Source organism: Syngnathus floridae, chromosome 3, assembly GCF_059516105.1.
Source record: "Syngnathus floridae isolate MCC-2025c chromosome 3, RoL_Sflo_1.0, whole genome shotgun sequence".
Classification (NCBI taxonomy): domain Eukaryota; kingdom Metazoa; phylum Chordata; class Actinopteri; order Syngnathiformes; family Syngnathidae; genus Syngnathus; species Syngnathus floridae.
In genome coordinates, this window is record NC_142415.1 from 18423271 (window position 1) to 18450562 (window position 27292).

The 27292-nt window shown below is 43.3% G+C and overlaps 2 protein-coding genes across 7 annotated transcripts; one reads left to right on the plus strand and one right to left on the minus strand.

Moving 5' to 3' along the window:
- The first annotated feature begins 64 nt into the window (after positions 1 to 64).
- On the plus strand, positions 65 to 5058 carry brd7 (bromodomain containing 7). Of its 5 annotated transcripts, none has more exons than XM_088370702.1 (17): positions 65 to 190; positions 784 to 977; positions 1041 to 1134; positions 1213 to 1273; positions 1394 to 1538; positions 1605 to 1715; positions 1778 to 1941; positions 2594 to 2702; positions 2789 to 2867; positions 2974 to 3081; positions 3139 to 3274; positions 3486 to 3597; positions 3666 to 3707; positions 4243 to 4306; positions 4402 to 4539; positions 4679 to 4810; positions 4908 to 5058. In XM_088370702.1, the coding sequence occupies exons 1-17, from the start codon at positions 142 to 144 to the stop codon at positions 4976 to 4978; spliced, it is 1809 nt and encodes a 602-aa protein (XP_088226828.1). In that variant the 5' UTR covers positions 65 to 141; the 3' UTR covers positions 4979 to 5058. The 5 variants fall into 5 exon arrangements, with proteins under 5 accessions (XP_088226828.1, XP_088226829.1, XP_088226831.1 ...); XM_088370703.1 differs by having other exon boundaries at positions 4405 to 4539; XM_088370705.1 differs by having other exon boundaries at positions 3669 to 3707.
- On the minus strand, positions 5021 to 27259 carry adcy7 (adenylate cyclase 7). Of its 2 annotated transcripts, XM_088370700.1 has the most exons (28): positions 27093 to 27259; positions 16477 to 17011; positions 15228 to 15425; positions 14984 to 15148; positions 14742 to 14891; positions 13698 to 13858; positions 12606 to 12717; positions 12310 to 12437; positions 11836 to 11994; positions 11580 to 11712; positions 11213 to 11401; positions 11073 to 11116; positions 10872 to 10931; positions 9951 to 10028; positions 9711 to 9780; positions 9523 to 9620; positions 9373 to 9457; positions 8853 to 8990; positions 8648 to 8758; positions 8298 to 8494; positions 7694 to 7805; positions 7461 to 7619; positions 7222 to 7368; positions 7042 to 7149; positions 6829 to 6943; positions 6125 to 6249; positions 5878 to 6025; positions 5021 to 5795 (listed from the first exon to the last, which is right to left on the minus strand). In XM_088370700.1, the coding sequence occupies exons 2-27, from the start codon at positions 16639 to 16641 to the stop codon at positions 5879 to 5881; spliced, it is 3354 nt and encodes a 1117-aa protein (XP_088226826.1). In that variant the 5' UTR covers positions 16642 to 17011; positions 27093 to 27259; the 3' UTR covers positions 5021 to 5795; position 5878. The 2 variants fall into 2 exon arrangements, with proteins under 2 accessions (XP_088226826.1, XP_088226827.1); XM_088370701.1 differs by lacking the exon at positions 10872 to 10931 and having other exon boundaries at positions 5021 to 6025; positions 27093 to 27258.
- Positions 27260 to 27292: the final 33 nt, after the last annotated feature.

The following is a 27292-nucleotide window of genomic DNA, read 5'->3' on the forward strand; positions in this document are numbered from 1 at the left end:
TGCTGGCGAGAAAAGCTTCTGAGTGCAATTCCACCGCCTCGCCTCTCAGCGGCGCTCGAGGGCTCAGAGCTTCCTGTTTGCTGTCGTCAGAAGAAAGTTGCTGGTGGGTGGTGACGAAATTGCCTGAGCAAAATACAAACAATGGGAAAGAAACACAAGAAGCACAAGTCGGATAAACATGCATATGACGGTATTTAATCAATTTTTATATATATATAACATCTAACGACTTGTCAACGGCCTTTTAGGCTTTTTTTTTAATTTTTCAACTACTTGATGACACGGTCCCTGACGACTTAGCTTCGATGCTAATATAATAGCTGGACTACCTTTCTTAAAATCATGTTAATATATTAAATTAAAAGTGGACAAGACGATTTTAAATGAAAAAAATCCCGGTGTGTATCTTATACATTTGGTAATTACTCATGTGTAGCTGCCACTGTTGTTGCTAGCAGGTAGCATTTGAATGGTCTTTTTACGTCACTTTGCCAGCTAGCCAGTTCTTATGTCTCTACGGGCTTTTGCCGTTTTGCTGGCCAGGGTTTGCAAATCGTAATAATCGTGTTACTCTTGTATTATCACAAATTTATGTTGCTAATGCTAGGGCTGCCCAGTAGTGCAAATTGCTCAGCTGCATAAGTCACAATTATATATAACTTAAGATAGTCAGGCTTTGTTTGTATATTGATTTGCCAGTTAATTTGTGTAAGTAAATAAAGTTTTTATATTTTATTTCGAGGTCGTATTGTCCAGCATGTCTCTTAATGGTTGTTTTTGCAGACTATGCAGAGAGACCACTCAAGCTGGTCCTAAAGGTCTCCGGCAATGAGGTGACCACTGGGAGCTCCAGCCGGGACACTTTTTATGATGACCAGTCGCCGGACTGCGATAAGACCAAAGACAAGAAGAAGAAGAAAAAGAAGGACAAAGAGAGGAACTGTGGAACACCTGACAGCGACAAAGGAAAGAAGAAGGTAATGAAGCTTCTGTTCTCTTGGTGTGTTTAGTTGATTGATTATTTGGCGCTGCTACTGTAGATGATCAAAAAGAAGAAGGGCCAAGATGGGGATGGAGAAGACGAACGGGAAAACTGCAGGACTCCCATCCGATCGGAGCTGGATAAACTGGAAGGTATCTTCAAAGAAACACAAGTCTTCTTCTCAGTTGACTATATTTTTTTTTTATTTTTTTTTTTTATGACATCTTCAGCAGAAAAAGAACAAACTCCCCTACAGGAAGCGTTGAACCAGCTGATCAGACAGCTCCAAAGGTATTTCATCATTTTGCTGACCTACACCTGGAGTTATTCCTCACAACTACAGCAATACCTTGACCTAAATAAAGTATTATAATATATCAATATATAATAACATGTGCTTCTTGTGGGCAGGAAAGACCCCAGCGCGTTTTTCACTTTCCCCGTGACGGATCTGATTGCTCCAGGCTACTCAGCCATCATCAGGCAGCCCATGGACTTCAGCACCATGAAAGACAAAGTCAAGAAACAATGCTACACTTCTTTGGACGAGCTCAAGGTTTTTGTTAGATATACACAACATTGCATCAGAAGGTTTTACAGCTCATTTTTGTTGTCGTTGCAGATGGACTTCAGGACAATGTGCGAGAACGCCATGGCCTACAACAAGCCCGAAACCATCTACCACAAAGCCGCTCGGAAGCTGTTGCACTCGGGCATGAAGATCCTCAGCAAGGTAGAGATCCACCACACTGGGGCAGCACAACGCTTTGTAACATTCCTCCACCTACCTTACAGGAGCGTCTGGAGAGCCTAAAGCAGAGCATTGAGTTCATGTCCGGTCTGAGTCCGTCTGACAAGGCCACCGGGAAGTGTCTGGATCAAGGGCTGCCCTGCTTGGTGACCAAAAGAGAAGCCAGCACAGAGAGCAGCGAGCGCTCGCAGACACCAGGCACACCCAGGTTCTCTTTCACTACCATGTGTCTCCTTCTGTTCTTTCTTTTTTTTTTCCTGATGACCCCTTTAAACGCTGCTTCATGGAGCCGCAGGCCGAGAACGCCGGGAATGTCTTTGAGCGTGTCCAGTCTCGTTCTGTGACGTCTTTGGCGTTCTACCTACTCCTTGAAACACATGGGACCTCACCTGGCTATCAAAACGGCAGATGTGCATTTACGTGGCGGAGATACACGAGATTCCAAAGTTATTTACCGCCGCTGGAGAAATAGAAATCGAAGGCATGACTTTGGAATTGGAATCCGTTTACAGCCAAATGCCGACATACTAATTGTTGGTTTGTTAACAGCTTGCACGCGAGCAACTGGCCGATACTTATTTAATCAGTCACTGACGTGCAAATTCAGGCTGCTAGCATGCTAGGTGTTAGCATACAAATAGTTGGCACTCAACTGTACATAGTTCTGACTCATCGCGATACGCTCCCACTAATTACAGTACAGGTTGTAGCGAGCATGCTAAACGTCTGATGTAAATGTTCACATTCTTTACGTTTGAGCGTTTTGCAACAATAAAAGATGACGCACACTGAATTCCGAGCAGACAGAAATATAGCGCAGCAAACCAAAGGCTCTTTTGTCGCCTTTCAATTGCCGGCAGACCAGACAAGGACGCCAAAGAAGAAGAAGCGGAAAAAGAGCTGGCGGAAATCCGCAAGGTCATCGAAGAGTCTGGGGGGAAACTGTCTAATCGAGTGCTGCACTGCGACGTGAGCAAACATGTCCGACATAACGCATCAACTGCCTTGGTGGAGGTCTGTCTCAATTGCGTCATTCCCCCCCCCCTCTTTCTCAGTTGGAGTTTAGCAGGCAGAGGCAGTGTGATGGCTCCACCACTCTGGCTTTTGTCAACCCAGCCGATCCTTCCGCCGGAGGTAAAGGCAACAAAAACAACAGTAGCGCTACGGCATTGCGAGATCAAAACATGTTGAAGCAGATCGTTACAAAACGTTTGTCTTTGCCTCACGATCGTTTCCACAGAGGCGGGATATTGCCCCGTCAAACTGGGCATGATGTCCACCCGTCTGCAAAGCGGCGTTAACTGCCTCCAGGGCTTCCGGGAGGACAAGAGAAACCGCGTCACACCAGGTTATTTAAAAAAATAAATAAAAAAATGTCAAGTTCGCTGACATGTCCGCTTCGCAGTGTGCTACATGAACTACGGGCCATTCACGTCTTACGCGCCCGCCTACGACTCCAGCTTCTCCAATGTTAGTAAGGACGACTCAGACCTCATCTACAGCCTCTACGGGGATGAGTCCAGCCTCCAGGGCTCGGACAGGTCAGTTATGACCAACTTGTAAAGTTCAACTAACACAACTTGACGCTTCCTGCTGTTAATGAGAGCAAAAGGTTTCTGTTACCGAGCAAAAATTCAGACTTAACTACGGTTGATTTAGACCACACCAACTTGGGACTTTCTTAAAACACCCACCTTTATTCCATAGCTGTTCTTGTCCCCCGTTAATGAGATCAATACGTGTTGTCGGCAGCGTGTCAGAGTTTCTGTCCAAGTCGGATGAGTACGTCTACAAAATGGCCGATAACCTTCTGGATGCCCTGACCAACGGCGAGCATTCCAAAACGCTGAAGGAGACGGAATCAGTAAGTTATGTTTTTTTTTTGCAAATAAAGTGTTCTAATGAAACTTAATTTTGTTTGTGTGCACTCAGCAGGTGGAGGAGCTGTCACAAGAGGACAAAGCTGACACAGAAGTGAGTCAAGTGCACGTGGGTGGTGGGGGGGGGGGGCATTTCGAGGGTCCACGCACCTGTTTGCCGCCTCTCACATTCCAGTGCAAAATGTCAGTGAAAGTTTGGGGGGGGGGAGCCTCACCAGCTTGTTTGTAAGTCAAAGCGCATGTTCTTCTGAGCAGCTGTGTCAACAACGGTGGCCGCTCACTGTGATCCAAATGGAAACATCTTCAAAACACAGCCGGCCGAGACCTCGGAGGGGAGTTTTGTGTTTTCGTTGGCCGCCTGCTGAATGGCCCCTTACAGCGCGCGCGCACTTAGTCTGTCTTGTTTGCCATTCTTGGCATCCCTCCAGTTAGCTCAGCTTGCCACTCACAGCTTGTTACGTGGATACATTTCTGCCAGCAGGGTCGCCTACAAAGAAACGGGGCGGGGCATCTTTAATTTGGTTATAATTGGACAAAATCTGTTCACGGGGACACCTACAAATGGCCATATTGGCATGAAAAGACACATGTTTTAATTTGGATATGCTGTCTCTCGCTCTCCCCTTCAGACATTCCAACCGGACACGGGCTGCAGTCAAACGGAGCCACTCGCTGCAGACGAGCTCCCTGGAGGTATAAGAAAAAATAAAGCGTCAACACGAAAGGCAAAGAGACATGATGTGCCGCCTCACTGAGGATCAATAACTTTGATTGTGTTGTCGTGGCAGCAGACGTGCAGCAGAAATTGGACGAGACCACGCGGCTACTCCGAGAGCTGCATGAAGCACAGAGGGAACGTCTGAGTGCTAAACAACCGCCCAACATGATTTGCCTGCTGGCGCCCAGCACCAAGGAGCTGGATCTGGGTAAAAAAAAAATATATATATAAAATAGCTGTATTATCAATTTGAGTCCCTACAGTTTAAACAACATTTAACAGACAAGTCTTACTGTACAATTACTTTTTCAAAAATAAAAATCACGTCTTTGTATATTTGCTCGCAGCCGAGAAGGTGACGGGCAACCTGGCCGAGTTGGCGGGCCAAGTGGCACCACGCGACATCAGTAGCGTTTGGGCCATTAGGAGGGCCATGGGCATTGCGCTTCCTCCCGAGAACCTCATTGACCTCACCACAGGTGAATACGTCCATCTTTTTTTTTTTTTTGTTCCCTTCACAGCCGTTGCAGTCAGCATTCAGTTTGAAACTTACCGAAACGTCCCCGTTTGTTTCAGTGCGCGAGACGATTGAACCCATGGACACCTCGCCGAGTTGTCAGGATCCACTGCCAGTTACTGCTGTTTAATAACTTCAAAAATGTTTTTTGTACAAAAACAGAAAATCCTCATTGTGTGACATTCAATAAACTGTTTTTAATTAACAATACACCCACTGTAAATAATTTATTTCGAACATTTTGTTCACACGCAGAAAAGGCCAATTCTACGACAGTGTTAATCATATTCAAACACTTACAGACAAAATGGTGGTGTAGTAAGGCCACGAGATGAATGCTCCGATCAGTCCTGCTCGAGAAGCAACATGCCTCAAGTAAGCAAGTAAGCATGATGACGTCACTCCGACATGATGACATGCTTGTCAATGACACAGCTATTCACATCGTCCTATTCAAAATATGCAAAATATGACCCGCCTAACCACAACACGTGTGCGTCTTTCTCATTACACAGTAACAAAGCCGACAAAATGATCCACAAACAGAATCTGTTGTTTTATCGGACACAAAATGCCTACCAAAAAAAAAATGGTTTAGTACAATTTTTTTTTTTTTCATGATCAATAAAGTACAAAAGTTACAGGTGTTCTTCCCTATCGTAATCAGTTAAACAAGTGCATGTATGCTGATGTTTCAGGGGTGCGTGACATGACACCCCAAAATCACCGCAACATGGGTGGACATGCCCCAAAAACCAATTAAGAATCTATTCTGTGAATTACACAGGTTGTCAAATGTTCTTGTATGAAGGTAATGTTTTTCAGATGTTTTGTCCGTCTCCAGTTTGTACGGGAAAAAAAAAAATCCACCTTGAGCTAAAATCCAGCTCAGTTCCTGTAGTTGTGGCACCACCGCAGGAGCCCAGCTGCATTAGTCACTTTTTGTCCTGTGTGGGGGGGGTGGGGTGCGTAAACACTTGCCTGGTGTGGATAAGCGAGCGTCAAGTTTTTCAAGCGTGACCTCCTGACCTCAGCTGAGGCCCATGCCTTGTTGCTTGCTGGTGTCCGTGCATACAAAGAAGGTCTTGAGCTCTCCTTTGCCTTTCACGCTGATGAAGCCGCGGCACTCGCACGAGTAGCCCAGCCTGTGAAGAACGTCCGACGTCTCCTCTGTCACCTGCCGGTCAACACGTGCACAATTTGATCACTTTTTCTCTGGCTTGACGCCTGAGCTACAATTTTCTTTGTAGCTAGAAATGGGGGAGCTCGGACGTACTTGTATCTTTCCTAGCTCGCCGGTGCTTTCCATCCTGCTGGCCACGTTGACGGTGTTGCCCCAGATGTCGTACTGAGGCTTCCTGGCGCCGATCACGCCGGCGATCACGGGACCGTGGTTAATACCTGCAGGAAAAAAATGAAAATTTAATGTTCAAACATGCCGAACAGGCCACACGCGATGTCCAAAACTCATGTTTTGTAATTTAGAGTTTGCAGAAACAGACATTTGGTAGGAATCAAGCAAAAAGATAAACTTTCTAAAATGGCAGACTTCCTCTGCCTGTCAGTACTGCGTTCAAGGTTATTTGAATAGATGAAAAAGGACGAGATAAAATCAAAACAAGCTGTTTTAAACGGAACAGAAACAGAATTATCTTTTGGAAAACTAGCATCAGTGTGCAAGAGACTTCCTCCCTCCCTCCCAAAAAAAAAAAAAAAAAAGCAGAATGTGACGACGTAATAATTCCATTCTGGATCGCTACCATTCATAAAGGACAGGAAAAAAGTAAGTAAAAGATGGCTGTTACAGACATGATGATAAATCAAGTACAGAATTGTAAAGTGCTGATGAAATTTGGCAGCGGGGAAGTCACGGGAGCTTAGCGTTGCCAAGATGACGTAAGCTTTCCCATCCGTCCTCACTCACACACACACACACTCACGCACACACTTTCTCTTTGGTTTGTTTGAGCGCAAACTCACCCACGCGCAGCCTGAAGCTGTTGAAGGAATGTCGGTTGATGCCGTCCAATTTGCCGACGAGCGCCATGGCAAATTCCACCATGATGCCGATCTGCGCTTGCTGACGTTCCCTGTCCTGGAAAACACACACACACTCGCACGTTTGGGCACGTCGACCAAATGGTGGTGCCAAACTCTTTAATGAGATACGCAGAAGAATAACACCTCCCCCACCTGGTTGTTCTCCTGACCGAGCGTCCCGCTGAGGCCCGCCGCTGCCATGTACGTGCTGCCAATGGTCTTGATCTTCTCCACGCCGCTGAACTTTGGCTTGGAGAGCAGCTGTTGGGAAACATCAGGTAATGATGATGATGAGGATTCCATTGCACGGAATGAAGGAGCAACGGGAAGCACCTCGTCAAAGTCGGCGATGATCTCGTTGAGGAGTCTCAGGCACTCCAGACCCTCCTTGTTGATGTCGCACTCGGTGTAGAACTCCTTAAAGTCGGGCACCGAGGCGAACATCACGCACACGCAGTCGTACGACTTGTAGTAGAGATCCTGTTTGGCGGGGGGAGGGGGAGAGATTTCCTTAGAAGGTATTCCGGCCGGCGTTCACATCATTAAAGCCGCTGTCCAGGTTATGGGCTCACCTCATTTTTCTTATTCTCGCCCACAAAGAGCGAGGCCACGTGAGCGGGCAGCACATTCTCAAGCAGTAGGCGATTCAAGTTCTCCCGGGTCTCGATCTCATCCTGCTCCGTGCGGTTCTTGTACTTGAGCAGGAAGTCCTGGCGGAAGCACGACTCGTTCTGAAACACACGCAAATCCACACGTTGATTTGGATCCATGCTAACGCTGATGATGTTGAAGACTAGGTGAGCACCTGCTGAGAGATGATGAGCATGGTGACCAGGAACAAGGTGATGTAGATGCAGCTCATCACCTGGGGGTGCTTCACCAGGCCCACCAGCCTCACCATCGACTCGTCTGATAGGCTGCCCGCAACAAAAACACTTATTTGACTTTTACTTAGTTACTTTTTTTATTTGTCCTCATTTTTAATTTTTTTCGTATTAATTTTTGGATACTTTAAGGAAAATAGTTTTTTTAGTTTGTGTTTCAAAATAGTTTGAAATCCTTTGGAAATAGTTACCTATAATTTTGTTTTCATTTTTTAAATTCCATTTTTCACCAGATGTAATTAATTGATTTATCTTTTTGTTACTTTCCGCTTATTTGTATATTCCTATGTTCATGCTTTCCATTTTTTATTTCTTTTTGTGTTTGCAATTGGAACAACTTAAGACCTTTAAGGCTTGTTCCAGACCAAGTGTCCATCCCAATAAAGGTTGCGTAACACTCTCTCTCCGTACACGCTTGGCTCTAAATCCCCCCCTATGTGACCGGATACTTGGTTTTTCCACAGAGCCTGTTTTTTATAAGACTTATTATTACATTACCGACCTTATCGCGGTATCGAGTCCCACCTGCTGCAGTTGCCCTCTCCTGTAATTTGAGCGTGGAGGACGTTGGCGTAGGCCACAAAGAGCCGCTTGTTGGTGCTGAGGATGATGATGTAGTACGCGCTGGACGACAGGGCGAGGAAGAGGACTTTGAGCTCCAAGCTGACCCGCAGGAACACGCCGCAAGCCATCAGGGACAGGATGCAGCAGTACACGGAATACTGGTGGGAGGACAACAACAATGACTCAAAAATACCCCAGTAAAAAAAAATAGAACAGTAATAAACACCGGACATTTTGATTATAATATTTTAAAATGATATTTCCTCTTTATTGTCCAATTTGGACGTCAAACTTTGAAAGTAGCATCTCACAGGCAGATAGAAGAGTCCTCCTTCTGATTCCAGTCGTTGGGAAGCATTTGCGTGACTCAGGGTGGGAACATCACCAGTGGAACATTCTGGAAAATGTGCCTGGACGAAGCACTGCGGGATTAAAGGAAAAGAAGTTCGGAAAACGAAAATAAGCCAGGCTTGGAGTTTTTTTTTCTTCTTCTTATGAGAGGGGTTTCTTGTTCACCAGGTTGAAGATTGCCAAGAGAACGATGACGACGGTGGTGACGGCGGCCAGGGGGAGGCGCACGCACGGTTTCTTCACCACCGCCTCAGAGACCGATGCCAACCACTGGCAGCCTGACAGCTTCTCTGGAAACATGCGCTACGCACACAGGCAGAGAAGTTACTCGGAGAAAGAAGATATCTGACATTCATTGTCACGCGTGATATGTGAGGGTCGACTATTCCCGTCAAGGGCGCAGAGAAGCTAAAGAAAGTCATTTTCGGACCCCAAGCAACCCGTCCACATCTGCAAAGATTTTAGATATTTATTAACACACTTAAAATATGAATTTGAGATTATTTAGCTTGTCTGTGAATTAAATTTAGTCCACAAAATCCTAACAAGACTACCAAACAAGTAGTTTGCCCGTTAGCATATTTATTTAGTTTTTAATTACGATTTTTTTTTTTTTACGCATTGTGTCCCTAAATAATGATTATTAATATGTCCAATTATTAGTATGTGTGTTTTCCGCACCGACCTGTATGTGCGCTGCAAAACAGATGGCCAAAGTCAGCAGCAGGACACACGCCAACGCCGCGAACGTCACTCCGAGAATCTGTCGACTAACAGTTGGCACAGATTATCAGTCACCCTCCATTTTTCTGCCTTTATTTCATATAATACTCACTCCCTGGTGACGAACATCTGGATTGAAAAGATGCAGAGGAAGATGACGGCGGCGCAGCCCACGTAGTGCTTGAACATGGGAAGATCCAAGGCCCGGTACTTTGGAGACAATAAGAGAGCATTTGAAATGAAGAAAAAAATGGGAGGGTTTTTTTTAAAAAATTTTTTTTGTGTGTGTGTTCAAATGACCTGTTTCTCAAGGTCTTTCTTTGGAAACCATATGGCTAAACTGCCGCTCTCCTCAGACTTGTACCACTGTCTTGGGAAGGAGGCCATAACAAAGAATAAAACATTAGACGGAGCAGCTGCTGTTTAAAATCAGCGCCATCGTTTGTGTAATAGAAGAAGGTGGAACCTGGAAAGCAGGAGGCTGCTAATTGAAATATTTGAGCCACATGTTTTCTGAGGTCACCTCTGAAATGGACCTACTTGCTGCCCAGTTCATCTATGGTGGTGGTCATTTCGTTGTGGAGCTCCTCGTCGAAGCGACTCTTCTGCGACTTGTTCCTGCGTCCCAGAAACAGACGCCATTAATGACAAAGAGACACGAGGCGTTTAATGGCCGCTGTGTGCACATTAGTCAGGGAAAAAGTGCCTGTATAGATCATGCGTGTGGTGAACAGAGAGGGTGGGGGGTGGGGTTAACCGGATGCTGGGAGTTAGATGAGCAGTTCAGGGGACAAAGGGAAGCCCCCTCGTGCTATCTGGCAGGAAGGAAGCCGCCGTACAGATGCACACAGCAGATACATACACACCCCGCCCCGCCCCGCCCCGGTTAGAGAGCACGTCGGCATCATCCTGGGAGGAGGTAAGCGGTGTCAGTGGTGAGTAGGAACAAAAGTGCAACGGCCCCACCGAGGTTAGTGTCGGGACGTTAGGACTCGCCGCTCACGTGGTCGTTCTCGCCCAGCTTCAAGTCAAATCGATGATTGTATAACCTCAAATAGTGGCCAGACCTCGAATACAGCGTTTCGGAATTTTTGTTGAGGGGGACGCACAGATAAAGACGTTTGAGATATTGAGCTCTCAGCTTCAGGCCAAGTCGGTCCAATATCAATAATATTGCATAATATTGCTACGGCGCCCTCTGGTGGCTTCTGTTAATGGGAGGAGCTTCATCTAGTCAGGTCATAGCCTTGTCTAATAGAAAAAAAATGCTTTGTTGCCACCTTGTGGGATCTCTAGGCAATTACACAAATGAAGGGGAACACTGTATTCCCAAATTCTACAAAGAAAATATATCTAGGCCACGATTTGCGGGAACTACAATGCGTGAATCCGATTCACAGTTCAAGTGGTGTCCATTTCTTAATTTCAGGCTCCTGCACCGTGCCAGGGGCCCAAACTCACTTATGGCTGCTGAACGAGGGTGTGGACAAGGAGAACCGCTCTTCAAGTGATTCATCAAAGCTGTCATAGGAGGAGTGCAACAAGGAATAACACAAAAATGACAAAATGCCGTGTCAATCTTGGGAAAAATTGGACAAATAGAGCTGGTTGACTAGCAATTGATGATTGAAAGATGGTCAAAATATTTTTTTTTTTTTTTACCTGTCAGGTATCTTGGAGCTGGGTGCTGTTCGCAGTGGGATGTCCTGAAAAACAAACTGGATTAGCCAACGTAGAGTTTCTTGTCGGCTACTAAGTGGCAATTCTTACAGATAAACTAATCATGAGGAGATTCGGCTTACTTTGCTGAGCGGCTTTCCGTTGCCGAGGGGGTCGGCGGCGAATCCCTCTCGGCTCTGCAGGTGGGCGAACGGTTTGACTGCCCCCCAGGACTCCAGGTAGCGGGTCATGCGCACGGACGCCCGCATCTTCAGGCCGTCGTTGACGCGAGGTTTGGGGACGCTGCGGCCGCTCTGCGTTGGATCTTTGGACTTGGAGGTAGACAAACACAGGCTGTGTCGTTAATTGCGACCATTTTTTTTTCTCCAACTTGAGCAGAATATGGACACTCTCGACTCTCGCTCCACATCATGCAAACGAAGGTTTTCAAGTGGCTGCATCAGAAGCATCAAGTGCTTTGTCAAGAGACAGACAAGGTCGTAAACTCACCCGAGGGTCAATAACAAGGTAGGTTCTGACGTTGAGCTCCTTGAGGTATTGATCCCGAAGCTGCCCGTCGCCTTCTTCCACTTCGTACGCCTTGTTCAAGTGCTTCAGAGTCGCCTCGGTGATGTGAACACGTCTATAATGACCATGATGACATTTTTTTGTTGTTGTCGCCAGTTTTGGCCATAATTTAGCAAATGATGCTACAAAAAAAAGTCAACACGCATCTACAGGATCGTGTGTGAGTCGCAGCGCTTACCCGGGAAGGCCGCCCGACTCCATGTGATTGGCTAGAGTCACGTCATGTGACCACACGTCAAACTGCCACTTGCGCAGGCCGATCACGCCGCACAGCACGTTGCCCGAGTGCACGCCCACTCGCATGTTGATGTCCACGCCGGTGGCTTCTCGTACCTGCCTGTCACAAATAAAACCACAACAAGGCTACAAACACAAATACTACTCTAGAGGTGCAACGATTAATCCGATCAATCGACAACTAATCGATTATCAAATGAATTTTTGACAATCAATGAATCCCAATTATTTTATTTTTTATGTGCTTTTTTGGGCTCTATAAATTTGATATGTCCTGGTTTTGAAAAAAGGAATGGAAATTTAAAGTATTTTTTAATTTTAATTCCTCAATTAATCCACAAAATCATCACCATATTATTAAAATAATCCTATGTACGTATATTAATGGAGTCACTTGAGTATTTGAATTACTCACTTAATGGCTTCACACATGTCCAGGCCCATTTTCACACAATTCTTGGCATGTTTGGGCAGAGACACCGGCAGACCTGATACACAATAATAACAGTCTCCCAGAATCTTGATTCTCATGCACTCGTTTTCCTGGAAAAAAAAAAAAAAGTGGACAAACAACATTTTCCTACATGATCCGCAATAAGTGAAAATATGAAATATAGACAAAATTTCTTTTCAATATTTTCACCCCTCCCACATGCTCGGATTACAATATAAAAATGACATGTGACGTTGCTAATAATACAAAGATCTGACCTTGGCGATTTGGTCAAACTTTCCAAACAGTTCGTTGAGCATGACGACGAGTTCCTTGGGGGAACAATCGCTGGCCAATCGAGTGAAGCCCACAATGTCGGCGTAGAGAATACTGCAAGGTAGAATATATTATTAAAGACGCTAACATCTTTAAAAAAAAGATTTATTAGACTTTGGGATGAGGCAGTAACATAAAATGTAGACAGAGCGAAGCACTGTGAATACTTTCCGTGAAACAATAAAAAAAAAAGTCAAACAAACATGTTACCACGGTGACAGGTCAACAATGACTTCATTCCATTATTTCCTAAGGGAAAATGTTTGACTCAACTGTACAGTATTCTAAAGTATACAGTCGATATATTGAAGTAACTTGTCAGCCTGGGCTGAAGAAAAAAAAAATAAAAATCATCACCTCTCAGAATGACTTGGACAAAACGGACCTTGTAGATGAGACTCAACGAAGGGCTTTGACTGGAGTAATTATAGGGCTTGGGGTCAGGGTTACGACCTTTCGCTCGAGATTGATGCCTTTGCGGCACACACATACGGCGAGAGACCCACAAACCGTAGCAAACACAGACGCACAATGTCTTGTCAGCCACACTCATAAACATTGTCACAAATGTACACAGAGGACTGAGTGCGTTCTTTGGATGGTGATCAATCAACCGGCTGAACATAAAGGAAGGCTCGAATAAAAGGACCTATTGGAAATGGAAAAATAAAAAAATATAGAAAATGAATGCACCGGTGAATCCTAATTGTGCTTTTCCATGAATGAAGTCATCCTTCTCCGCAGTCATCAGAAGAAAATATAACGGGATTGCTTATAGGCTGATCCGAGACAATTGCGTTAAGTGTAAGCGGGTCAAGCAGTCTGGACGCAAACTAATCCGTCATTCAGAAGGAAATTTGCTTCACGGCTCAATTTGATAAAGTCGTGTTTATATGGAAGAGCTTTGACTTTTATGATGGAGAAGGAACTCGGTTTTCGTAAATGGATGGAGTCTATTAGACAATGGAGGGAATCCCAAAATATTGTGTGTTCAGAAAAAGAGCCACATCGACGGTTTCTCTCGCGATTGGTACCTGACGTTTTCGTGACGTTTGACGTAGAGGCTGTGGAAGTTGTTGTCTTTCACCAGCCGCTGTTGCTCCTCCTTATCTTTGCAGTCCTGCAAGCGCTCCATGATGGCCAGCTTCATCTTCATGGAGATGTAGACCGGCAGCACAGACTGCAGCAGGTTCTCCTAAAAAAAAAAAAAAAAACCATTATAGTTAGTCACCATACTGTACATTTTCTCGAAACATTTATTTTCTGAGCTGAAGGTACATTTATGCCAAAGAGATGTGTGTGTGTTTCTGATTCGCAGGCACACACACACCGTCTCCCACTCAACGACAGACACACACCCACACACAGCCCTGTCCACCAATGTGGTAATAGTGTTGTTGGCAAAAATAGGGAAATATTTCAAAAGAAGACTCCAGCGGAGGCAGAAAAATTTCATTAGCGCCGACCGGGCATAAACATCCTGAAGCGAGGTCAACTGGGGGCCGGCCAGGGATGGATTTTCCCGGTGATCAAAGTAAACGACGATGAAAATGAAGAGGAGCATAGTAACAATGCTCTTTATTTATACGGTATCGCTGTCATGTTTGCTTGCCGTGTTTGCTCAGTGAGATGAATGCAAAGCTGTAACATCTATAAAAAGGAGAAATATTGTGTTTGATTATATGGAACAAAATTATTGGAATCCCCACGTGCTTGTAAAGATATATTAAAAAAAAAAAAAAAAAAACACTCATGAAGGCACAACTTCAACTTCAGTATTAATAATTCATAAAATAATAAATAGAAATGAACAATAAAAATGTATATAATTATAAATATATAATTAAAAATATATAATATTTTAATTAAAATTAGAAATAATATACATATAATATAATAATATATATAATATTATATAATATAATATAATTAAAAACAATAATAATACATTATTATTACGGTTTATTTTTACTTTTATGTATTTTTTTAATTTAATTGAATTTATTTATATAATCATTATAAATTTGGGAATCCATTTTGCACCCGACGAGGAAACTGATTAAAAAAAAAAAAACAACCTGTTGTCTCTTCTCGATCTCCAGCTTCATGCGCATGCTCAGGCATCGTAACGTATCCTGAAAAGTCTGCCTGAGGGTTTTCTCCATGAGAACCTTGTGGAAGGCTCCCACCACGCTGCCACAAAGGAACACCACCGCATTGGACAGCAGCTACACACAAACGCACAAAAACAAGATGCAATTGTTACATTTGTGTGACGTTTTAGTTGATATGCGAAAAAAAAAGATCACGTATTGTTCACCTGGTTGGCGAGGAAAGGCGTGGGAACGTCGCTGTACACGGTGAGGCGAAGGGTGAGTGCCACGATGTGGGAGAGCGACGAGACCACGCCCAGCGCCACCGCGTACCACCACGGGAACGGCAGCATGGTGTATACGGTGAAGATGATGAACAGGAAGAACGGCACCTATTGCGAAATTCCAACTTTTATTTCAGTAAAGAGCTTTCTTGCAACAATGTCAAAATTACAGTGTCAGAATTTTCACCTGGTCCCACGGGAGGACGACAGGCCCGCAGAAGATGAAGGTAAAGCCCATGGCGAGGTGCGTGGCCCACACCAGCAGGCCCAGCGGACGGCGCCAACGTTGGGAGAGCATTTCGGTGCACACCAGCACGAAGACGGCTAAGAAGATGCACAAGGCGCTGCTCACCACGCTCACAAAAGCGCAGTGCTCCCGGGCGCTCTGAAAATCAAGTTCACAGATTAATAAATACCTTGAAAGCAGGAGAACAATCAAGATAGTTGCAGACATTCTTATGTAAGAGCACTCAGCCATCAGAGTGGTTGCAAAATCATTAATGGAGCACACGACCAGACTCCTAATGGCTTGGAGGATGTAAAGATCCATTCAATTGGTGAAAAAAAAAAAAAGATCATGTAATAAACAAACAAGCTACTAATACATCTTCCCAATGGAGAATATTTTGGAAATTAAATGTCGAGACGGCTCACAGCCATCTATTTCACTGTCGCTGGGAGCAAATGAGCTTTGTCGGGTTGTCAACCTGTGGTCCGCGGCCCTCTAGAGGTCCCTAGCGGTATTGCTGGTGGTCTGCCAAATTGGAAAATATAACATTTTTAAAAATAAAATTGTTATTTAGACTTGATTTATTTTCCAGCTAATTTTCTGAATTATTTACCCATCCAAATTATGTCTAAAGTATTTTATTTATTTATTTTAGATTCCCAAAATAGACGTACAGATGCAAATAAATAGCCTGTATAGGTCTATCCTCCTTCAGAGCAAAATAAAAATAATGATGGAAGTGATTTAAATTATTAAGTCACAAAATAATTGTCATAAGCACTCTCCAGTGAGAACTATTTCTGTTTTACTTCAGGGAGAAGACAAATATTTTGTCAGGTTAAAAAAGGCGTTTCAAAGAGACAGCTCCAAGTCTGCAGTGATAAAGCTTTGCTTGGGGAAGGCCATCAACACATGGTATTTGGAGCTTTCTGGTTTCCATGGCAACCTTTTTTTAAAAAGGGCCTCACATCACTGGCTGCTCTTGACGTCGCGCTGTGAGACTTTCCAAGGCAGGGGAAGAAAAAAAAAAATGCAGTCATTGTAGCTGAATGAATGAATGGATGAATGAATTTACATGAAGCCACAAAAAAGGCCGCAAGCAAATTAAGCTAAGTTTAGCAAATTAGGCCCTATAGGAACAATAAGCAGACATATTATTTACATATATTTTTCTTTTAAATATATTCTCATTGTGATTCAGATTTACCAGTCCGAGGGAGAAGAAGAGGACCAGGAGGAGCCCGCAGGAGAGCATGGAAAGGCCCAGCAGGAGCACCAGCGGCTGGTACTGGCTGATGCACGAGAACTTGCGGTACAGGGCCTCGTTCTTTAGCTCCTGGTCATTTAACAAATACTTCCCTTTAGCCGGCATGGCCGAGTGCGGTTTGAAAAGATTAATATTTCCTCCCGAAAAAAAAAAATATGAAAATAAAAAAAGTTGCTGGTTCTTGTTAGCTCATGGTACTTTGGTGACCTTTGTCCTTGGCATCGTGAATGTTCTTAATTCTTCTTTGCTATGTCCGATGTTGCCCGATCCTTCATATGCTGCCAGCTACGGCTCTCGGGAGTAATGAGAACGGCTCGGAGGGTCCGAGACGCACGGGAGGGAGGGCAACCGGAGGAAGGGGAGGAGAGGGAAAACAGAGGGCATCACAAGAGGTCATCAACGCCAGGATTGGGGGTCACGACACGGCGACAAGGTTGGCGGCTTCATGCTGCTGATGAAGCACAGTCGTTTGGACCTGTAGGGAAGAAATAAAATTGATTTTGAGCCAAATATTTGAGGAGGTTATCATATTTTTAAATGAATCTGATGAACTTTGGTTTTATTTCATTTTTGACTTGTTTTGGACACGCTAATTGGCTAATTATTAAAGCTAGCGGGAATATAGCCTAGCTTTCTCGCAACACGGATGAATCGAGTTTGGTGACAATCAAGAACGCAAGGGTCATGTGACTCACAATGACCAATCGTACACAAATTCTAGCTAACCCAAAGTGCAAGCTAGCAAGCTAGCTATTTAGCAATTCTCCAGTTATACATTTCCAACCAATTAAGCCTGGTTTTAAGAGCGAGACAACCAGCTTGCAAGCTCACCGAGGTGGACTTTGCGCCACTGTCAATAGAAAACTCATTTCCGCCAGCTGCTCATAAGTGTAAGACATGTTTGTCCTTCGCATAGCAACAGATGCTACGAGCCATAAAAAGAGATGGAGGGATCATGTCGTGGAACAATCTAGCGGGGTACGAGAATGACTATGTTTTAGTCGGTGGGGATGAAGCGGGTTGTCATTACGGAGCGCTTGATTGCGGGACGCCATGCTGCTGTACGAACGCGCGCAGTTAGGGGGTGCAATATGTTCGGTCTTTGCTGTGTTCTGCATAAAAGAGGCCAATAAATGCGAGATGCTTTCAGATAGCATTGATGTGGCTCGTTTTGGAGGAATATCTAATATGAAATAGGCGTCCTGCTATTTACACTGCAGGAATCATTCACCCACTAAATGTCAGATTTAATGTATTTTAAAACGGTTTTATTGTAAATGTCACCATGGAATACTGAGGAAATATATTTTTAATTGAACGTACAGAAGTCAGTGGTTCCCATGAATTTGGGGGAAATGGTTTCAACCACATTGTTACAAGTGGATATTAAGTGTGCTGTAATTTGTCATCAGTTGTGTCACTAAATGAATCACAGTGGATAACAAAGCCAACAAAATATCAACTAGAGAGACTAAAAATCAAGGACAGGTTCTTTTCCAGACTAACGTTACTCTGGCCCCGTCCCTCTTATAAAAAAATTAAAAAATCACAGCAAGGGCCTAAAACGTACTGACAGAGAGGATGAATGAACAAGTCGGGTTTTTTCATGGCGTCGTAGCCTTGTCGACTGGCGTCACCCAACCCTGGAGACAAAGCCAAAGAACGTCAGCAAGCGCTTGTTGTCTGCTGCTTCATTAGTCGTAAAAAAAAGACCGAGAGAGAGAGCAACGAGAGCGAGAGGTAGTCTACTCTTTTCTCTGGTGAAACACTTAAGAAAGAAACATTTCCTGCTTTTAGGAAAAATCGTAAGAAATATTGGCGAGTTTGTTATGAAAGCCAAGAAGAATAAAATGAGCATTATTTTAGATTCTGGACATTGGTAGGGTAAGTGATTACTATAGCCGTATCTCAGCTCAGCTTTTTTGTTTTTAAACTGGAGGCACCGCTTTGGCTAAAAGCACATTGGTGATTTTATAGCATCTCTTTGTGTTGGCATTCAATAAGGGACAAAAGGTGACCTCTGGGAAGGAAAGCCGAGAGACGCATTTCTCAGCCTGCGCTGAGCTACCTTCAAAAGGTCGTTAAAAAAGGCCAACGTCAACAAATGCCTCAGACCTCTCACGTCTTTTAGTGCTCATGTGATTTGGTGCCGTTGGATTTTCTAGTGAAGCCCATTACGTACGTAACAGTACACAAGAAATTATTTTTAAGGCAACCTTTAGGTATCGAAATACCAAAACGGAGAGCCGCTTTTCATTTATGGAAAGTTATTTCCTGTTTTTGTTTCTTTTTAACTCATTCAGTTTGACGTCTATAGTCGTCAATGGGAGTGAATGAGTTACCAAACGGAAAAGCCACGAAGTGTTTAGCAGACGTGCCAAATAAAAGTCCACCATGTTTCCTAGCGGATCCAGTTGACCCAAAATGGCAGCTTTGACCACGCGGGTTAGATTTTAGTTTCGGGCTACCTTCTCAGGCTACCTAATGAATCTCCATCAGCAGATGACTGATGGAAGTGCCGCAATGCAACGGGTAGATTGGATTAGGCCCCTTGTCCTTGCCCCATGCTGCTCTCCCAGCCATGTGTACTGGTATTAAATTAGCCTCATTTGATGCTGAACCACAAACAACATTAGTGCGATGCTGTATCAGTGTCGATTTCAAATGCTGTGTGCATCATCATCATCATCATAATAATATTAATAAGAAATAACCTATGTGCAAAACAGAAAAAAGCTTCAAGCCTTCGCTTCAATCTAGAGCCAAGTTAGCCTTAAGTGACAGTTGTTGAGTCAAAGAAGGAATTATCGATTTGAAGACCTATAGAATGGATTCTAAACGTATCAGCCGAGAGACAAATCCGATATTGAAATAGCCCTGATTGAATTAAGTCGGGGTCATTTCCTTCTCCAATGCTGTTTGGAAGTGAAAAACACTTGTGCGCTCGCAAAACAAACTGCTTGAAGCATCGCTTGTGACGCTACTCGATTTAACAAGCCAAGGACAAATTATAAAATGTGGCAAAGGGAATGACAGATACAAAAAGCATGTTTTTGAATTTGGTGCCGATTATACAAGACTCTTCCAAAAAACTCATCAATAGGAAAGTAGTAAATGGTATTTTCACAAAGGCGACAAACTTGCCATAATTTTAGCACTTTGGGAACTCAAATTACATCAAAAGTGAATTTGCACTGCACGGTTCTCAGGTCATCGCGGTAATAATCAAATGTAATCAAAAGCCTTGAAGACTCTTAGAGGCTCTTTAAGAAGTTCTGCCTACCCCCCCACACACACATTGTTGCCACGGTGACATTTTGTCATTCTATGACCTCACAAAGTTCCTAAAGAAGGGATTTCTAAGCCTTTACACAACTATCAAACCTTCCTGGAAAGTATTAAAATAAAAGATGGCCTTTCTTTCCAGCCTTTGGAAAGGCACGCTCCTACTCTACGGGATGGCAACGCAGTTAGTGGTCCACGTGTTTTTCGGTACTCTCGTGAAGCAGGTGAATGGCCTGAAAGACCAGATTTGGATGGTAAGTCTGAGGATGGAGCTCCAGGGCCAGAGGGTACGGGAGTTATTGCTTGAGGTGGAGCGAAAGCAGAAGGACAACAAGCCCCTGTGGGAGCAGGTTGAGTATCTGACCAATCAGCTCCAGGCCGAGAAGAACGACGCCAAGACGGAGGGGAAGCTGCGGCGAGAGGAAGCGGCCAAGTGTTTGGCGGAGGAGATGTGGCGGGCGGCAGCCCGACGGAAGCGCCAAAGGGACCACCTCGTCAAAGATCTCAAACTTTTCCAGATCAAGTCCAGGCAAAACCAGAAGAGACTGGAGAAAGAGCTGGCGGTCAAGGCAGCGCAACTTGACGCCTGCAGAGAATGTGGACGGCGGCTTCAGGAGATTCTGAGGAAGGAGAGGGCGTGGGTTCTCGGGGAAAGACGGATTGGACCACTTCGTGACGAGACTTTGCTTCAACTTGGAATGAAGCCACTGCCGGACGAGATCCAATAGAGGTGGCGGACTCCAGTTACATAGTAGTAGTTCGTAGCGATACACAAAAGAAAAAATAATAACTGCAACAGTTTCAAGATAGTGTGCCTGTCACTTGTTTTTGTTTTTGAAAGTAAAGTTAAAAATGTCAGTGGTTGTTTTGTTTAAAAAAAAAAAAAAATGGCGAAATGTGGTAGCTATTCGTGGCATGAAAGTGGTGAGTGAAGCTTTGTCAGCAGTGAGTCATCATAACAAAGCTAAGCAGCGGAAGATATCACACTTGTTATTTCAGACGCCGACTCAGCAATGTTCTTTTGATATGTCCATTTCGGTCTGTTCCCACAAAAACAAAAACACATCATGTCCAGAGTGTGACAAACTGTCCCACAACTTGCGGTTTAAGTGATGAAAAATAAATGCATCTTGAAGTCTACCTAGCAACAGGATGTTTGGGCGGCATGGTGAGGTGTTAAAAAAAATATTACAGAATGGAATTTCTGTGAAAAGTGCGTGTGAATGGTGATGACTAAAATGTGGAATTAATGGTCAGACTGTATAATGGGAAACTTGAAGTTGGAATGGTTAGGAATGATCCAGAAATGTGGAAAGAGGTCAAAAGAGTCAGTGTTAATTTGGGAATGTTGCCACGGAAAATGTGAAATCATGAAAAATGTGAGAATTTGGGCGGATGACACAAGATGGCAGTTTAATAAATGGCCTCGATTTTGTGAAGTTCAAATGGGTACAATCAGTGGAAGAAATAAAATGTCCAAAAAATGGAGCAAATAATAATCAAAATGTGCAGAACTGCTTATATAATATGGATTACAGGAGAAATGACAGATGACCATTCTGTTAACAGACTTTGTGTGTGTGTGTGTGTGTGTGTGTGTGTGTGTGTGTGTGTGTGTGTGTGTGTGTGTGTGTGTGTGTAATAATTTGATTAGAGTAATACTCCTGATAGTGATGATGGCACAGAGTGATTACCTAAACAAATGATCGCCATTTTATTAAAGTCCATTTGGCGCATGCAGCTGTTTGAATAAAATCGGAGCCTCCATTTGTATTCAGTCAAATCCATTTAATCAACATGGAACTTCAAAATGTTTTCACCCGTCATCGTTAAGCCATTTCTATCAACTTATAAATATGATTTTTAGGAGATCAGACTCAGATGAGACCTCGGAAGACAGACTAAAAGCAAAATAGGCTTTTGGAACTGAGCTTTTGTTTTAAATAGACTAGATTCCATCACGTCCACGCTCAACAGATACGTGTAAATTAGTTTAGCGACAAAGAAGCGATAGCATGCGTGGACGGTGGATTAAATTGTCGTAAATATTTTAAGAGCGGCTTCTCCGTGACACATGAGCGAGCTCGTCTGATAACAGCTGCCTTAAATCGAATGGAACCTCTTAATATCCCGTGCTAATGATGCACTTTTGATAATTCTTTGCATACTTATCCCAAAAATAATGAACATCACAAGATCAGCAAAGGAGGAGTGTGTAATTTGTTTTAAATTAAGAAAAAAAGTTGAAAAAGTAATGGAGTAGAGAAGTGCTGGATGAACCGATTATTCCGATTTATTGTTGACAGTTGCTTAAACAGTTACAAAAAAAAAAAAAAAAAAAAGGGGGGGGGGGCAGAAATGCCCACTGTATGGATTCCGACCTCAAAGATGTCATCTGTGCAGGAGCAATGGAGTCAGCGGAACAGACTGATCTCATTACCTCAAATGACTCCTGGGAGTTATGGCTGACTGGAGAGGGGGGCGGAGCCAAAGGATTCCCATATAATAGCATCCTTGTCTTCACTAAAATGGCCGCCGAGGTGTATTCCTGTTCCAGACGGCGCCTTTTTTTTTTTTTTTAATATCGTACTACAGCGGACTTTCAATGGAGGTTCTGTCAAAGCTTACAGCTTGTGGCCGGGATCGTGTTACACTGTCTTTTAAAGGCCACCTTCTATGTTTTGCCGTCAAGAGCCAAGGAATGTGTAGGAAGGTGGAAGTTGTTTGAACAGTCCAACGGTTAGGAATGTCTGGACGCCGCCGTAAGCCTTCCAGAGGTTTTTGCGGCCGGCAATTTTCAGCCCGGTTGCCTGAAGCCAAGTTCAAGCGCCGCAGTGCAGCGTGTCCAAAAACGAGCTGTTCTGAGAAGACTGTCGCTATCGTAAAAAGCTTCATTAAATGGAGAGGGACGCTTAACATTCTGACTCACAAAAATGACCTTTAAACTGTAAACGGCGCTTTTAGATGATGAATGACAAGCATACGACTTTGATGCCATGCTTTGTTTCGATGACTAAACGTTGGAATTTTTCAAAACACGAGTCTTGGAATTCACCCTAAAAACATTTTTGTTCCAATGGATATTTTGTGTCCATCTAATTTTGTGTGTGTCCAATTTAAAGGGTAGGAAAAAAACTGAATAGGAACAAAATCTGAACAGGCCACTCGCATGTATTTGAATGAAACAAATCATTGCCGTCACTCTTATCCTTTTTATTTTTTTGGTTATCGTTCTATTTTCATGAGTTAACGAGCTCTACCGATGGTGACATTCAAGGCCAACGACTACAGTCGACCGCACGCGCTCTCACTTCCTTGGCAACCGTGACTCATTTCCCCATTCACGTTGCAAGGACGGCTTGGCGCAAAAAAAAAAAAAAACGAAAAAAAAACAGGAACCTGAAGCCAGCGCACAGTTAGGGCCTTCGAGCCACGCAGGTTGAATGAAAAGCAAGATGCTCCATTTTGGTCAGGAACGACGCAGTACACAGGAGGTCAACTGGCAATGAACGAGATCATGGAGTTCTCAGTTCAACCGGTTCAGGGTTCATACATGGACAAAAGTATTGAGACATGTAAAGCACATAATTGCTGATATAAAAGTTGCCGCGCTTGTCCAAACCACTTTAATGTCATAGTCAACAGATTTGCAGTGGTTAGCATTAGCCGACTAGCTTCTAATACTCAGCACATACTGGAATGTTCTTGAAATCTGCCGAGATTTAATGACACTATTATTGTTCACGGTCTGTGAGCCCCCCTTTTACATCCACTCCGGTCTTTATAAATGAAATGTTTTGTACCAACAGAGAGGCTAATCACTCATTAAGCGGCTCAATACAATCAGCGGGCCGATTGAAAAAGACAACAAAGCGATGCTGAAAAGCATCCGAAAGATTTTTTTTCAAGGTCTGCAAATGCGATGGTTGCAAGAACAGCGTGACGCTTTTGTGTCGACTAACGTGAACAACATGGCTGGTGGAAAACAAGATCCTGTTTCGCACACATTGCCTGCAAACGTCTCGATGTCTGACGCATTATGAATTTGATATTTCTGGATCTCAGTGGGAATTGTTTCGAAGATTTTTATCTGACATTTGTTTTCATTATTTCATATTTTTCCAAGAGTGGCAGATGTTTTATGTGAAACGTTGGTCAAATGCTAACATTTAAGAAATATTTAAAAATTCAATTATTTTGGAAAAATTGTTACGACATTATTTCTTCACTTCATTATTTATTTATTTTGTGATCTCTGAAAGTGGATATTTATTATTACCAACTACTTACTCCACTTTTCAGTTTCCCAGGCTGCAAGAACTGTTTTGCTTTACACTTAAAACCATTATTCTTTCCATTTTTTTTTATATACTAGAGGATTTCTTTGTGAAAAGGACGAGCGATTAAACCCTGCAGAAAGCAAAAGTGATGGTGGCCGTCCATTTTGGCGTCGTTTTCCAGCTATGTGAAGCTGGCCCTGGTGCAGATGAGCCTCTCACCGACATTACATAACGTCCTTGAGCCAAAGTAAGCGGAAAAAATATTCAAAAAGTGGAGAGCTAGAGAGAGAGAGAGAGAGTGAGGAAGAACGAGACACCCACACATCTGCACTGCCTGTGCTACTCAAACACAAAATCCACAGGAGGCCCGCGTTGGCTTGTAGTGCGCGCTTCCGGCTCTTTCTGTACAAGTAAATAGGTGTCAAGGTTCAATATAAAAAGTTGGAAGGAAGGTTATGTTTGTTTCTTGAAAAGTATATATATATATATATTTTTTTTTTTTACTGAATGGTGGAAAGGTGAATAAAAGACAAGGACAAGTGCTGCTTTTCTTGCCAATTATGAAAGCAAATTCAAAGGGTGATCAAACATCATAAAGCCAATGCTTATGTTTTTTTTTTTTTTTTCCCCAGATTGCCATCACTGGAATTTTTCTGTCGCGATATCACAAAAAAGAAAAAGCAAATACATCTTTTAGAGTGATTATCTAACTTTGCAACCTGAAATCTTTCCTGGTTGGCAAAAATAAATAAACAAGTCCTGGTCAACGATTATAATTATTTATTTTTTTCTCCATTACACAATTAAGCGTACACTTTACTGACACACTGGCTGGTACAATTTCTCAGAGACCCTAGAAAAAAAATATAGTAATAAATTGCCAGAAAAAAAATTAATTATAACCATTGATGACCTCATTTAAATTCATCTGTACGCATAGATGGTTCCGGTCCTACTATGATGACGCCATAGCGCGTTCAAAAGCGTTGATGGCAGCTGGCTCGAAGGCCGCATGCTGCCTTTAACGTCTATTTGCCGGAGTGCTGCAATCAAGTGCCATTAGGAAAGGCTCTCCACTCACCGTAAGGCGAAGGCCTTTGCTATTGCAGTTTCCCTGGGAGACCTTTCCCTCGCCCACTGTGTCATTATTACCTAATCTGCCTTCAGATGCACTAAGGGCCACGGAATGTGTTAGAGTGGAGACACGCACTCAAAACATCCATCCGTTTTCTGAACCGCTTACCCTAACGAGGCTAATCAATTATTTACAAAGCGCAAAATGTAGCATGTATACCATTCCTTCAATCTAAAGCATTTTTTTTTGTGAGGCCGCCACAAACGGGCACGAATGAAGGCAAAGATGAAAACGTTGGCAATCGCCGTAACGCAGAAGAAATTGACCTAGTAATGTAGGAAATGGGCCTGGTAGAACAGCTGAACTTTATTCAGCGGTAGGTTTGCACTTCTTTTCAATACAGCATGAGATTGAATATGATTGGTTAATTCTGAACACAGACAAATTCCCAGTTGTAAGGGTGTGCACATTTATGCAACTTTGTTTATTTCTTCCCCCCTTCAATATACACTACTTTACAATTGGAAAAAAAAGTTTGGAAATGATTTATCATGGTCTCATTTGTTTATGCCACAAAAACTTGGCATTTATGGGATAATCACAAGTCATGCAGAATCAGATGAGAGGAAGAGAAGAAGTGGAACCATGCGCTTGCAAGAGAGGCGTTTGGCAACCGACAAGTTATCGCAGCAGAAATCGTGTGAGCGTATGAGGAAGGAAGGAAGCAGTTTACAATCAAACTGCACTGGGGTTTTCATACTCTCGTCGGACGCATCATTAGGTACACCTGCACAAGCTAAACGCGAGAAAAATGGAGCGGTGCGGAAAAGTGGAGACTGTGGAGGATCGTATGAGACATTATTTCGAAGTCGTGCACAGTCAAATGTGTTCAAGACTTGGGCATCTTATTCAAGCGAGAACCTGAACTGGTGCAGCAAAGTGGAGACTGTGGAGTATGATATTGTAGAATACAGAGCTAACGTTAGCACGTGTTAAGTTTGTGATTTTTCAGACATATTTCCTCAAACCTCAAGATGTTTTTATTTAAGATGGAGTGAGAAAAAGGAGCACTGCAGCAAAGTATGAGACTCTGGCAGTCCATTGCTACCCTTTTAGAAAGCCTTTTCAAGGTGTGCATCGACAAATGTTTCAATGATACTAACATTTTATCCAAGAGGAGATTGAGGGCAGCATGAAGACAGGTGACCCTTAGTGTATTCTTACATGCTATTCAACAGGAGACTAAGGGTGGAAGCATGCATGCTTATTTTTGTCATTTCCAGCCTCGAATGTTATGACATAACAATTTTACTCGATGAGACTGAGGGCAATAAGAAACAGGAGCTTTACAGCAAAATGGAGACTGGGGATTAGAATACTGCAGGGTACACAGATTACATTAGTGTTTTCATAATTGCTAGCTGTGTAATATCAAAAGAACGCGTTAAATTTATTCCCCAAAAAAAAAAACTGAACAGGATCAGCCATGTCTCCTCAAATGTTCTTTGATGACGAATTAAGTTTATAAATAGTTTGTTCCTCTTTTTTTTCTCTAGTTACCGCATCTTTTCAAATACAAAACAATCAGTAAAGTCACTCAGCACCTGCCAGTCAGACGCGTAGTGACAAACCACAAAGAACGCCAACCAAGTGGAAATTCCCCTTTAAGTCGTTCAATTGACACAGGAGCTTTTAAAAGTAGAATATAAAGCCTTTTCAATTGTTTATCTTTTTCTATGAATTCACGCTAAAGTGACTCGCGTTTACGCAAGAACGCGTCAAACGGCGTGAGGGCACTCCAATTTTGACATCAACATAAAAGATGACAAAAAGAGGAGGGAAGTCTTTAAAAACGTGTCATACTTTACACAAAATACAAGTTTGAAAAATAAATTAAGAAAACTTCGGGGTTCTACCTTGGGTTCCAACGTCACCGACGCGTCGTGCAAAAGAATGCGCCTGAAGTACCCGGGAAAGGAGGTGCCATTTTCGGGGGAGGCAGTAGCGAGCGTACGGTGTCCTGCTCGGGATGAGTGCGAGGGTACGTGTGAAAGTGAACGATAAAAGCTCCACTGGACGGACGGACGCGCGCTGCCTCTTTGAGAATCACAAGACC

Coding starts and splice junctions, on each gene's coding strand:
- brd7 (XM_088370702.1), top strand. CDS start 142: ATGGGAAAGAAACACAAGAAGCACAAGTCGGATAAACATGCATATGAC. Junction 978..1,040: donor GCGACAAAGGAAAGAAGAAG/GTAATGAAGCTT, acceptor CTGCTACTGTAG/ATGATCAAAAAGAAGAAGGG. Junction 3,275..3,485: donor AGCCTCCAGGGCTCGGACAG/GTCAGTTATGAC, acceptor TGTTGTCGGCAG/CGTGTCAGAGTTTCTGTCCA.
- adcy7 (XM_088370700.1), bottom strand. CDS start 16,641: ATGCCGGCTAAAGGGAAGTATTTGTTAAATGACCAGGAGCTAAAGAAC. Junction 12,438..12,605: donor AGTTTGACCAAATCGCCAAG/GTCAGATCTTTG, acceptor TTTTTTTTCCAG/GAAAACGAGTGCATGAGAAT. Junction 7,369..7,460: donor GCGAGAATAAGAAAAATGAG/GTGAGCCCATAA, acceptor CCCGCCAAACAG/GATCTCTACTACAAGTCGTA.